The sequence below is a fragment of the Antrostomus carolinensis genome, unplaced genomic scaffold, assembly GCF_000700745.2.
Source record: "Antrostomus carolinensis isolate BGI_N321 unplaced genomic scaffold, ASM70074v2 scaffold3142, whole genome shotgun sequence".
In the NCBI taxonomy this organism is placed as follows: Eukaryota; Metazoa; Chordata; class Aves; order Caprimulgiformes; family Caprimulgidae; genus Antrostomus; species Antrostomus carolinensis.
Genome location: NW_010301667.1, coordinates 81,901 through 95,171, shown reverse-complemented (window position 1 = coordinate 95,171; position 13,271 = coordinate 81,901). Strand labels below are relative to the sequence as shown.

The 13,271-nt window shown below is 34.6% G+C and overlaps 1 protein-coding gene across 1 annotated transcript in view; it reads left to right on the top strand.

Annotated features, from left to right (window-relative positions):
* CDH11 (cadherin 11) overlaps positions 1–12,041 on the top strand; it is a 39,591-nt gene extending 27,550 nt beyond the window's left edge. The window contains exons 8-12 of the mRNA XM_010163553.1: positions 575–711; positions 911–1,032; positions 1,833–1,950; positions 7,868–8,119; positions 9,139–12,041. Coding sequence (XP_010161855.1) covers positions 575–711; positions 911–1,032; positions 1,833–1,950; positions 7,868–8,119; positions 9,139–9,635 — 1,126 coding nt within the window. The 3' untranslated portion in view covers positions 9,636–12,041. The remainder of the gene's footprint in view (positions 1–574; positions 712–910; positions 1,033–1,832; positions 1,951–7,867; positions 8,120–9,138) is intronic.
* Positions 12,042–13,271: the final 1,230 nt, after the last annotated feature.

Genomic DNA, 13,271 nt, shown 5'->3' with positions numbered 1-13,271 from the left:
TATTTATTTTTGTTTGTGATGTTCTCAGTGTAAATTAAATTATGAAACTCTGTTTTGTTGTATAGTTAACATTCAAAAAATTCTAAGGTAAAGATAAAAACAGCTGTATAAAGCTGTAGAAATGTGTAGATAATGGATAATACTTAATAATCTGATATAATCAATTAACGTTTAGAGTAATCCAAAGATCAGAAGACTTAAAGGATCTTCATGACTAATATGAAACAGAAGAAAACATGCATATCTCAGTTGATATTTTTATCATGTTTTTATCATGTTTATCATTATATTTTTATCATTAATATTTTGAAGCTTTAATATAGAGACTTCAAAGAACAATAATTTTCACTTACTACAAACATTCTGACATAATATATTTTCTAAATGTAGAAACTAACCAGGTGAATCTCCCTTTAAAAGAACTGCATATTATCCCTTTGACAATGATATTAAGGGTAACAATAAGTGTACTGCTTAAGATTATTTTAAAATAATAATGGTATAGAGCAAATTTAGATGTATGAAACTACTAAGTCCTTCCTTTATCTAATTACTGACTTTCAATCTTCTTTAGATATTCAATTGATCGTCACACTGACCTTGAAAGATATTTTATTATTAATGCAGAAGATGGCAATATCAAGACAATAAAAACTTTGGATAGGGAAGAAATTGCTTGGCATAATATCTCTGTCTTTGCAGTTGAAGTCCGTAAGTATTTCACTGAGATATTTTATAATCAATGGTATAAATTCTGTAGTCTTCTAATTGTCTCAGTTTGATAAATTACAATAAATCCTAATAGAAATACTTTAGCATATTTTGTTTTTACCTGGATACAGCTGCGATTTTGTTTGCTTTGAGGGTGTTTTCTACTTCTGTTTCATTTCGGTTTTGCTCACTCCCATAGACAAACAACACCAGGAAGCCAAAGTTCCAGTTGCAATTAAGGTTGTTGATGTCAATGACAACGCTCCAAAATTTGCAGCAGCCTATGAAGCATTTGTCTGTGAGAATGCTCGAAGCAATCAGGTATGCCTGTGTCCACTACCTTCCCTGCACATGAGTTTTTTTCTTCAGGGTGTTAGCCCAGTCTATGTTGGCAGCTCAAATGAGTGGTAGTAAACAAATGTTTATTTTGAAATTTGGGGCAAAATGACTCAAGCACATAGCAAGCCACTTTCCTGTGTTTTTATTTTGAATTACCTTCAATAGTTATAGATACAGTGCTTTGTGTATTGCATATGACTAGTGTTGACTGTGAGTATTCACCATTGCATGGGTAACAAAACTGTTTGGGAGCAGCTTTCCCAGTTGTGAGTCTGTTTGAGATATTAGAGAAATAACTCAGCATCTTATGGGAAGAATCACAGTACAGTGCCTGGAGGTTTTAGTCTACAGATCTATCCCTGAACTATCTGTGAGGAAGAGTGGTTAGTATCATATAGAAATACTGCTCTACACATCGTGTGAACTTTTGGAGTTGATGTAGCCCTTTGGAGAGGCCATTGTGCTAACTCTCTCTGAGCTGCTGAATTTCTGCATCATTTTATTTAATCTAATAAGTTATGATTAGCACACATTTTATGTAGAAATATACTTTTCCATCTATAATTCTGTGTTGGTTAAATGTAATAGCAAATAAAGATTGCCTGTTCTAGTTTTGAGTCTGTGTTTTGTTTATAATTGCATACATTTGTTGAGGTGTTTGGAGGGTTTCTGCTATTTCAAAATTCTTTGTATTCAAGTGATTTCTCAAAATGCTGTCTATTTGTGATGTAACCAGAGAAGGAGCTGTTTGTTTATAAAGTACTTTTTTTTTTTTTTTACAGCAATTTATTACAATTAGTGCTGATGACAAGGATGACTCAGCCAATGGACCAAGATTTATCTTCAGTTTACCACCTGAAATTATTCATAATCCAAATTTTACACTCAGAGACAACAGAGGTTTGTGTGAAAATTCCCTCTATACTAATGTCCAAAGAAATGACAAAAGAAAACTAATGGCAAATATAATGTCATGCAACAGCATTTTTGTTAACTTTGACAGTGTATATTTTCCATAGATTCAGAGGAGGAAAGCAGAAAAAATAGAGCTGAAAGAGCTGAAATACAGGGATGTTCTTGGAATAATGTAATGTTTGTTAACTCACTTTCATTTTCTTGAATACATATTTTAAATTAAATAATAATACCTTACATGAAAAATCCACTGCCATTTTATCTCCCAAGAAGAGGGAAAAAAACATTGACAAAAACATTTACCCATTCTGTTGTGAGATACACCAGACGTGGTGTATCTCAGGATCTGGGTATCCTGATCCCTTTGCCAATTTTCTGTTAATGAAATATAGTGTAGCCTTGCAGTCAGATTGATGTTAAGAAGTAAGAAATCTGTAAACAAAACACCAAACGGGCATAGGTGAATGTCAAAACTTATTTTATCATCTAGCATAAGAGCATCAGGGAACCTAACTTGCCAGAGTTTGAGGAAACCAGAGGGGGATAAACAGAAAAAAGACAGTTTCAGCCATTATAAATATATATTCTATTTATTTAATGGTGATAAATATTATATTCTCATTCAATGTTCGTTTGTTATTTTCCTGTACAGCAAAAAAACTACCTCAGCTTCTAAATAGTTGATTTTAATTAGCAAGCTTTAATGTTTGAAGGAAACTTCACTGTTTTCTGAAATGCAGAACTCCATTGAACTGGTTTAGGTAATGAATCCAAAGGATTTCTTCTAGATTGACAGAAGTACAAATCCAGATACGTAATTTCAGAAACAACTTCTTTCTCTCAAGGGTTATGTTGTCTCTATCACATCTGAAGTGAGGGTAGTTATCATCAGAGTTCCCAAACAAAATTGCTGCTATTCTTGAAGGGCCAAATTAATACTGTTGCCTAGTGCTTAACACTTGTACATACATAAGCAATTCATAAAGTATCCAGTGGAGGGGGGATATAATTTTTCTCTTTAAAGTAGTAAAAGGCAATTTCTGAAAAATTGATTAATGTATTTTTAAAGAGAAGTAAATAAAAAGGTATTCTTTGCTTGTGACCCTGAGGCCACGTTTCTCTGTAAAAGATATTTTATGGTCACCATATCAAACTGAAAATGGATTAGATTTTATAATCTAACAGGAAGCATAGGTCAGAATTGAGATGCTCTGATACAGCTGCAGGCAAATGGTATTATGGTTCCTGACTCCAGCCAATTCCATTAATACTTCATTTCCATAGGCAGCAAATTTATTTTTCTTTTTTTTAAATGACAAATTTAGCACACACAAAAACGTTTTGTAATGTAAATGATGTCAGTTGAACGTAGTGACTGTACCTGAGAATATTTCAGCAAGACAGTATTCAGCTTCCTGTTTAATTTAATGTTTGGGAAATGAATAGTGTAATGAAATCCATCCATTTTCATCACGTCTTTCCCTCATTTTTGTACAGTCCTCAGTGCAATGATGTTAATTAAACTATTTCCAAGTTTGTTTTTTAAATAAGCTATGGTAGAAAGTAATAAAGTTAAAATTCTATGTACTTCCATATAAAAAAACTTCTCAGAGAGTGTGTTACCATTTGCAAGTCAAATAATTTACATGGTCATTTAAAGTTTCTTTTTTCATTTATAATGCTGAGTAGTCTATATACCATGCCACTGCTTTCAGAGGGAATTGCTAGTTTTAAAGAAAAATGTCTTTATTAACTGTGGAGAACAGTTAATGAAAACTCCAGTGTTTGGGTCTATTACAGAACTTTTAAAGTGAATACAGTCCTATAATTATCATTTAATAGAGTTTCTTTCTACCAACTCCTAAAAGTAATCACATATTGCAGTAATCCAAAAAACATAATCACATTCTACATCCTATTAATAGCCTACTGCGTTACCAAGTTTTTCAGCTGAGACTATCTTCCATAGAAAACATGAGATAATGGCTTATCACATGCTGTGATAAAACATGGAATTACTTTTGCACTGTTTACTTACATTAAACCACATAAATAAACAGCACTGTTTGTCCAGGCTCTGTTCAGTTTTACTCCCATTGAAGTCAGAGCTTCAAAAGAGTAGTAGAGGCTCATGACACTTCACAGCAAAGAGACAAATTTTTAGCAAACGGATTTCCTGCTTTTAATCCTACTCTGTTCTAAACTGAAATACCCTTTACTTGGGCTCACTCAGCTTGCGTGGAGGCTTGACACAGAGCTAGTGTTGTGGAAGGATTGTTACCACCCTGCTTTACCATGCTACACAAGGACGAATTACACTGCAGCCATAAAAGTGATGGGTACTCATGTTCTCAAATACACAAGATATTGCTTTACAGAGACTGAAATTAAATTTGTGAGTCCGCTAAAATCAGTGACTGAAATTCACTTTTTTAATAGAAACATGTCCTCTGGCTCTCAATTTCAGACCTTTTAATCAAGACATTTTGAAACATACAAGCAATAAAGTTACGAGGTTTTTGCCATGGATTGTCCGCAGCAATTACCACTGCTTGGCAATGCTTTTAGACAGTTGGATTCCTGAAATTGTATAGGTTTCTTGCTGAGTCAGCACTCACATTCTGATATAGGTGATAATGTTCACACAGCAGTCAGCTGCTTTAGTCTTACTGCCTCCTTACACGATATATAGATATATAGATATATGTTAAAAAGCCTCAAAAAGCTGTTGTATTTGCCTGTATGTGGAGGAAAAATTCAAACACCATCAGTAAGATTACCAGAGAAAAAGATGAAAATGAAAGGTCAGGAAGATCACTATAAAGATCACCATAAAGTAGTGCAATTTTAACTTCTAATTGTGAAGATTTCATGGAGAGTATAGGTAATCTTCACTTACAGCACTTTTGGATATTGGATATCCCAGACAATAATAGCTGGAAAAATGAGAGCGTGTGTATTTTTCTGGATGGTGTTGAGATGGCTATTTTCTTCCTTCTGTCTTGTGTTAACCTCCATTGTATTTGTTAAAACTGTCAGTCAAGTAGCTCCCATATGTGTTAAGTAATAGTTTTAAGCTGGTATTGACATTTAACTTCTATTTCTTGGCTTAAAAAACGCCATTATACCTGGATTATAGTTATACTCCTGGGACTTAAAAATAATGAAAAAGCAAGGATGAGAATATTAGCTAGGATTATGTGTTATCTTTTATCTAGGTAAAAGAGGTTTTTTCCTCTTATGGATATAATGTTTCTTCTAAATGGTAGAAGTGAAAATAAACAGAAAAAAAAGTTTAAAAAATGACCTTTAGGGTTGATATATGGTAGTCCTTTTTAAACTTTAGCCAGGCATGTTGATTGGATTTTTATTTTTACAAAATTATATTAAACTAGAAATCACTTCACCTTAAACCAGATAAATCAACTATTGGATCAAATTAAGCCTTGGTGTAATGTAATTGACTGCAGTGGAATTGGCCAGTCTGTTTAATAACTGAATAATTTGCCATCATGTTCTTAGTTCAAGTTAGGGATAGTATTTATTCCAATATAATTTAAAAAATGCAATATGATATAATAAAAAATGTGTAGCCAACAGACTAAATATACTCATATATTATATTACCCATTTTTCCTTCCATTTTGCCTTTGCTCTAGGCAGTTGTAGCTCAGCCCACTATTAATGTTCATATTTTTTGCCACAAGAATAATCTATCCTATTGTCTTTAATTTAATAGAGCAGATCTTTGTTCTCAATATTGAGGAAATGAGTTATTAAATGTATTTTAGAGAACTCTGTGGAATAGTTTTATTCTATATCAATATATATTAGTTCAAGTATTGGTTGCTAGGTTAGTAGATATTAGATGTTACATTTCTATTTATACCAAATTGTTACAAGCCCATTAATTTAAAATCCTAAAACAAGACTCCTATCGCATAAACATTGATATCACTAAGGTCCTTTAAACAAATTGTGCTACAAAGCCTAGCTGGGCAAATGTTGTATGTAAACATTTAGAATGTTAGAAAGACTGAAAAGAGACAAAGGGCACCTACAAAACCACAAGTAATAAATAATCAGATCTTTATCAGCTTCTCTGTCCTTAGCAAATATGACCATCATGTAAAGAAGTGAACAAGCTGTTTTCTATCCAGACTTCAGTATCAGAAAGACTACAATTCTGTCATGCCAAGGTAACCTCACTGGGCATCAGGTGTAGTGGGCCTGGCAGGAGAGATGTAGATATGGGGAGATTAATTTATTTGGCATGTAAAAAACAGATCCTGTCTAGAACAGTCCTAAAAAATTTTCATCCTTTCTGATGTGATCTGCAGAAGTTACTAGTGGGAGAGTCAGATAAGCAGGGCTCTAGTGCAAATATCCTTCTCATCCCATAAATTGACCTGTGTCCATCAACTTTGGAGACAGTTTCATACCTTGTCCTACATCAGGGGTACTGCCTGCAAGGGTGATTAATATAGGGCAAGATTACTTCTCTTTTGATATAATTTATTCACAAACTTTCATGGAAATAGCAGTGATTAGATCATTAAGAGAGGTTTTATGATTTGCATTATTAAATTCTGGAATTTATGCTGACTCTTCAACAGGAAAATGATTAATCTTCTGCAGTACCCTGAGGCAATAGTAAAATGGGTACCATTGGAGGTGAATAACTCTCCCTTAGTAGATAAAAGAACCATTTTTTTTAAAAAAATATTTTTTCTTTCCATTATGTAGTGAAAAATAAAGAACAGGGCAAAACAGAAAAGGTGTTTCATCCTAAACTAGTTTTTGAAGGTCCAGAAATGATGGATATTGTTGTTTCATTTTATTTACTTCAGGGTGGTTACAGTTTTCTAAACTTCAGTTCAGTCTGAGAACTGAGAAACAAGGAACACAATTTGTGTTTTCTAGCCTTTGTCCCAGCGTGGCTGGGGGCAGGAAGCACTGGCTGTCTCATCCCAGCATTTCACGTCACACACTTCCCTTTCAAATGCTTTTGCCCCAGAAAGGATGAAGGATTATCTAAAATGGTCTTCTGTGCTGAGATGGTAGCTCAGTTTCCAGCCCCTGCATCAGGAGGCCCATGGCAGGCAACTGCTCAGTGAGGACAACTGAAAATAGTGTTAGAGCAATACTTTAACTCTTCCTCATCTCCACATAATTTAAAATGTGCCCAGGCATACTGTGCATGTATGATCAAGCTTTCTGAATTCTGGCTTTGGGAGTTTGGGTGAAAAACATTGCTTGCTTTGGTGTTCCTTCATGAAACAGGTCAATACTGAGGCTCAAATGTGGTAATATACAGCAAATGGCTTTTCATGTTGGTGGCAGTCTTATTAACACAGGCCATTTTGGTACAGATTTCTACCTTCCATTCCTGTAGGTCTGACAACAAGAACAATAAATCAGGTGGTTTTGTTTATTTATTTTATTATGTATTTTAAAGTTATTTTATAGAAATTTGAAGGGAGAAGGAACACAATAACAAAGGCATGTGTTTTGACATCTTGCTTAAATAAAAATTCAATTTTCATGGAAATGAATCAAAGAATTAGAGTTCAGCTACTGAAGGCTTTATTCTGGTAGTTATGAAGTATTGTGAATTTCCCAGAAAGTAGTGAGGTCCTAAAAGGAGGTACTAACAGAGATTTTTTGTGTTCCTTGTGTTACCCTCATCACCCTGAAAGCATTAAGTGATACTGTATGAATGTAACGCAATACTGTAATTGTTCTTGCGTCATTATAAAGGCAATACATTGTACTGGTTGACAAATAATGCTAAAGCATCTGAAAATTCAGAGACATTTTAGCAAGATACATTTTTTCTATATTTATTAAGAGGATGACTTTGTGGAAAAAATAATGATGACTATCTCTCTTATTTAAACAGATAACACAGCAAGTGTTCTTGTTAGACGTGAAGGATTTAGTCGCCAAAAGCAAGATTTATATCTTCTTCCTATTGTAATAAGTGATGGTGGACTTCCCCCTATGAGCAGCACCAACACCCTCACCATTCGGGTCTGCGGCTGTGACAGCAACGGCTCCTTGCTCTCCTGTAATGCCGAAGCCTACATCCTCAATGCTGGATTAAGCACTGGAGCTTTAATTGCCATTCTTGCTTGCATTGTGATTTTGTTAGGTAAAAATGTTCTTAGCTTATTACTCTTCTACACTTGTGTTAAAAAATTAACTTTGCCTCAGTTCCAAGTTGGATAAATGACTCTTAATTTCTTAGCTTTTATTTTTATAGAAGGCACTAATCTGGCTGGCTGAAATGCAGTATATGATAACTGCAGTAGCAAGCACCAGTGAATTTGTCTAGGTGTGCTCCGAGAATGTCCTTTTGCTGCCTAATATCAGTTAATCGGGGACACTGTTTAAAGGAGGTCATGACATACAGTTTTAAGTTTTGTGATCTTCCCTGGATGACAGGTTCCTTATTGAGGTCAGCCAGGATTAATGGCTCCTGCCAGCTATTTCCCTCTAACTCCTCTTGTGTTGCAGACAAATGAATGGCTCAGAAGACCTGCTTTTAAGAAAGTGCTGTAAAGCATTTCCTGATGATTTGAAAGTATTTATATAAAATGTTTTAATTTGCCCACAGTAATTTATAGTATTTATTTTCTCATGTATTTTAAAGTTATTTTATAGACATTTGAAGTGGGAAGGAATATGATAACAAAAGCATATGTTTTGACATGTTGCTTAAGTAAAAATTCAATTTTCATGGAAATGTAACATGGAATTAGAGCTCAGCTTTGGGCATACAGGAGGGAATAAAGATTCATCTTTGTTTTATTGCAGATATGCATATGATTGGGCTGCTCAAAGCACTGCCACAGTGCTCATGAAGCACTGGAGGCCCAGAAATGCTTTTCTTGAACTTATGTTGCAGTATCGAGCGATTAGTATAAGCAATGGCATTCAGCCCAACAGAAAGGCAGAGGTCCTAAAACAGAAAGCCTCAAACCAATATGGCTAATTCTGTGTACAAACATCAATGCTTTTACCAAGCTAGGTATGCTAAAAATGCAGATGTTAGCAAAAAAACGTGACGAACTGCAGCACAAAATCTAAAGTTTCAGTGAATGCAATAATCTATTTATAAGCCAGCTATTGTTTGAGAGTGCAGTCTAACTTGCTTTTTCTTTTCTGTAGTCATTGTAGTGCTGTTTGTAACACTGAAAAGACAGAAAAAAGAACCTCTGATTGTTTTTGAAGAAGAAGATGTCCGAGAGAATATTATTACTTATGATGATGAAGGTGGAGGAGAGGAAGATACTGAAGCTTTTGACATTGCAACTTTGCAGAACCCCGATGGCGTCAATGGATTTATTCCTCGTAAAGACATAAAACCTGAGTATCAGTATATGCCAAGACCAGGGCTTCGGCCAGCTCCTAATAGTGTTGATGTTGATGATTTCATCAACACGAGAATACAAGAGGCTGATAATGATCCGACTGCTCCTCCTTATGACTCTATTCAGATCTATGGCTATGAAGGAAGAGGCTCAGTGGCTGGTTCACTTAGCTCATTAGAGTCAGCGACAACAGATTCTGATTTGGACTACGACTATCTACAAAATTGGGGACCTCGATTTAAGAAACTTGCAGACTTGTATGGCTCCAAAGACACTTTCGATGATGATTCTTAACAATAAAGTTTAAGATTTGGCCTTAAGAACTGTGTCCGATGTTCTGAAGAATCCAGAAGAAATGTAAGCAGGTATTTTTTTAAAAATCAAGAAAAATCTCATTTAAACATTTAAGTTTGACAGAGAGGATTCCTTTGATAAAAGAGGACATAAAAGTGGTAAATACTGTGAAGTACCTTTTCCTACAAAAGGCAAATATAGAAGTTGGCTGACAACTTCACTAGAGGAAAAAGCCCACTTAAGAAATACAAAATAATTAAATGAAGGAAAATGCTAGAAGTGAACCTACAAATAAGGGAAATCTTTTATGTATTATGAACATCTAAATCTTTTATGTCAAAGAAGCTTCCACAAATTAGAAAAGATAACAGTTCTGAGCTGTAATTTCGCCTTAAACTATGGACACTCTGTATAGTAGTGCGTTTTTAAACTTGAAATATATAATATTCAGCCAGCTTAAACCCATATGATGTATGTACAGTACAATGTACAATTATTATGTCTCTTGAGCATCAAACTTGTTACTGCTGATTCTTGTAAATCTTTTTGCTTATACTTTCATCTTGAACTAATACGTGCCAGATATAAAAACTGTCTTGTTGCAGTGGGAGACGCCCTATTTCTATGTCATTTTTAATGTATCTATTTGTACAATTTTAAAATTCTTATTTTAGTATACATACAAATATCAGTATTCTGACATGTAAGAAATGTTACAGCATCACACTTATATTTTATGAACATTGTACTGTTGCTTTAATATGTGCTTCAATATAAGAAGCAGAATTTGAAATAAACTGATTCTTTTTTAATTCTTGTTCTGGTTATTAAGCATATAAGGAAAAACATAGTGTTTCTAATGTCCCATTTATAGTTCTGACTAATTTACTACGATTGTGACCTTTTAATAGCCTTATTTATTATGTGTTTGTAGTTGATTTGTTGCCTTGTTAAGTGATTATTTAAAAATCCAGTACATTTTACAAATGTTTTTTAGATTAAAAAAAAATGTAATGTCTGGTGAACATTTTGTACCCTCTCTATATACAGCTTGTGGCTGCTCCCAGAACACAGTAATAATCTTAATATAATGCTACTGTGTTTTCTGGAATAAATTAAGTGTAATACTTTTCAGTATTTCCCATGTAATATGCATTTATCTTATATCTTAGAAATTCCAGAGGTTTCAGGAATTACTTAATAAGTGGACGGGAGTACTCTGTACTTACGATTTACTCCAGGCTTGTGAATTTCCATATCTGTGCTAAGCTTCTGCGGGTTCTAGAGACTTAAATCTGACCCAGTTTAGCTCTAAGTTCCCTAAAGACTCTTCTACCTGACAATTACCTTACCTGAGTAGTAATTAAGATTCTGGCACTTTTTTTTTTTCCTTTTGATTTTTTCCCTCGTTTACTGCAGTAGAATAGCATCGTCTACTGAGAGGAAGATATTTTAATTTGTGATGACAGAAATACAGAGTGCTTTCAGAGTTGTTCTTTGTAATGTATATTTTTAATCGAAAAATGATCTATAACTTTTTTTTATATTAGTTCAGAATGAGCAAGGGATTGGAATATGTTCCGCGCATCAACATTTTCAGCATCTGTGTACAGCTGTACTTCTGCTAAATTTAATATAGTTTGCTGTTTAGGGTCAGAGATCAGCAGCTGCAATATGGGAAGAGGAAATAAATAGAAATGATATACATTTTTCTACCGTTCATTTTGCAGACCCTGTCCTTTTTTTGCAGTCAGGTACCAAACTGCTTGATCTGAGAGGAAGTCAGATTTGTTGGTGTATTGCTTTTCTGAAGACCCCCATATATGTAGTTAGATTAAAATTTAACTTGTTAAAATTATGAACGATGTTTCAGCTCTATATTCATAACATATTCACTTGTCCCATTATACCCCTATGTTTTATAAGGCAGAGTTTGCTAAATCAGCAGATTTGCTCTACAATGTTTATTGTAATATTTCACTTTATTATAGCTGTATGCATTCTATATAATTCTATAGTTTACTATTAACTTGGTTCAAATTTCTTTGGTTGTTGATTTTTCTCTGTTTATAATCCAAAGAATATTTTGCTAGATTTGCACATTTCTCCATTATAAATTTAAATAAACATTTAAAAATTAAATGAGTATCAATTTGCAAATTAACAAATGGAAATAAAGTAAAAAAAAGTCATTTGTAGGACTCCATCCTCATTGATGCTATCTGGCTTTATTTCACTAATGAGCAAGTTTTAGAATTAATAACTGCATTTTCTACATTTTTATGTTTAATTTTTAAGAAGGACATTGTCAACTACATTTTTTAATACTTTTAAATGCTTTGAGTTCTAGTCTCTATTGTTTGTAGCACTCTCGTAGATGCTTGGAAATAAATTTTCTTTCCCTGCTGGCTTTGTCCTTTTTCATTTGATTATTTTTCCCCTTCCCAGCGAATATGCAATTATCATAGTGATTTATTAAATTAATCTTGCTAATCTCAGCCAACACTGCCTCTGAAATGCTGGGAGTTATACTCATTAGGTATCATCTGCAGCACCCCCAATGAAAAGCTTGTTTTGGCACAACAAGAGGACATTTATTTGTGCTAAAAATCCCAGGAGTGGTTGCTGGAGTCTCAGGTTTATAGTCTGAGAATATAAAAACCAGCCCAGCCCAACAGTACTGGGATAGTCCCTGACACAAACCAGAGAAGACTCTGGACTGGGGCTGTGGTTTGTCACAGTGCTCCCAAGGATCTGAGCAGCCTGGGAAGGGATTTACTTGCACCGGTTACTTTAGTGTAGTCTCTCTCTTCCCGACTGAGCTCAGGGAAGGACTGAGCCTCACATCCATGGAAGGCAACTGGAAGATTAATTACAACTTCAGTGAGTTTGAAGACAAACCCTAATTAAAAGGAGGATCACCACAACTGATGCAGGTAAGGCAAGGGACAGCAACAAGTGCAGATCATGTTTTCACCTCTTTTTTTCCCTCTTGTAAATCTTGCCTGAGACACCATTTGGGGGAAGCGGGGGGACGGGCACAACAAAAACTCTCAAAATACCCTCAGTAACAGACAGGGTGATGTTAGCCAGGAGTGATGTTTATTTTGGGAGCTGAGTACATGTATGTGCTCCTGTTGGCAAAAGTATGCAGCTCCTTGTCTAGCTGCTTATCACCAGGAGAATTTGCATCTGAGTAAGGTTGACTTGCCTCCTGTCTCACGTATATCCACAGTACGCTTGTACACAATTGCTCTCATCACTGACAAGAAGCAATTAGGTATGCAAGTTTGGTGCTAGTTGCTAAGGGAACTCTCAAAACTTACACTGATATGGGAGGGCAGGGTTTGTTTGGGATTTTTTAGATTGCCTCTGACATGTTTTTGCCATTATGTCAAGCAGTTTTTGATACTGTGTCAAGGGGTACAAGCTTGCCACCAGCATTTACGTGATCTTGTGCAAGATCATGCCTCAGAAACTGATACGACCACAGACAAGAAAAGCTTTTAAATAATTTGCATGTTTTCTTGGCTCCATATTGTTGACTGACTGACAAAATAAAATGACAAATTTTACCATGTTGGTGCTGATAAGCTTACAGAAAAAGTGAAGAACAGGAATTTAAATTAGGCTTAC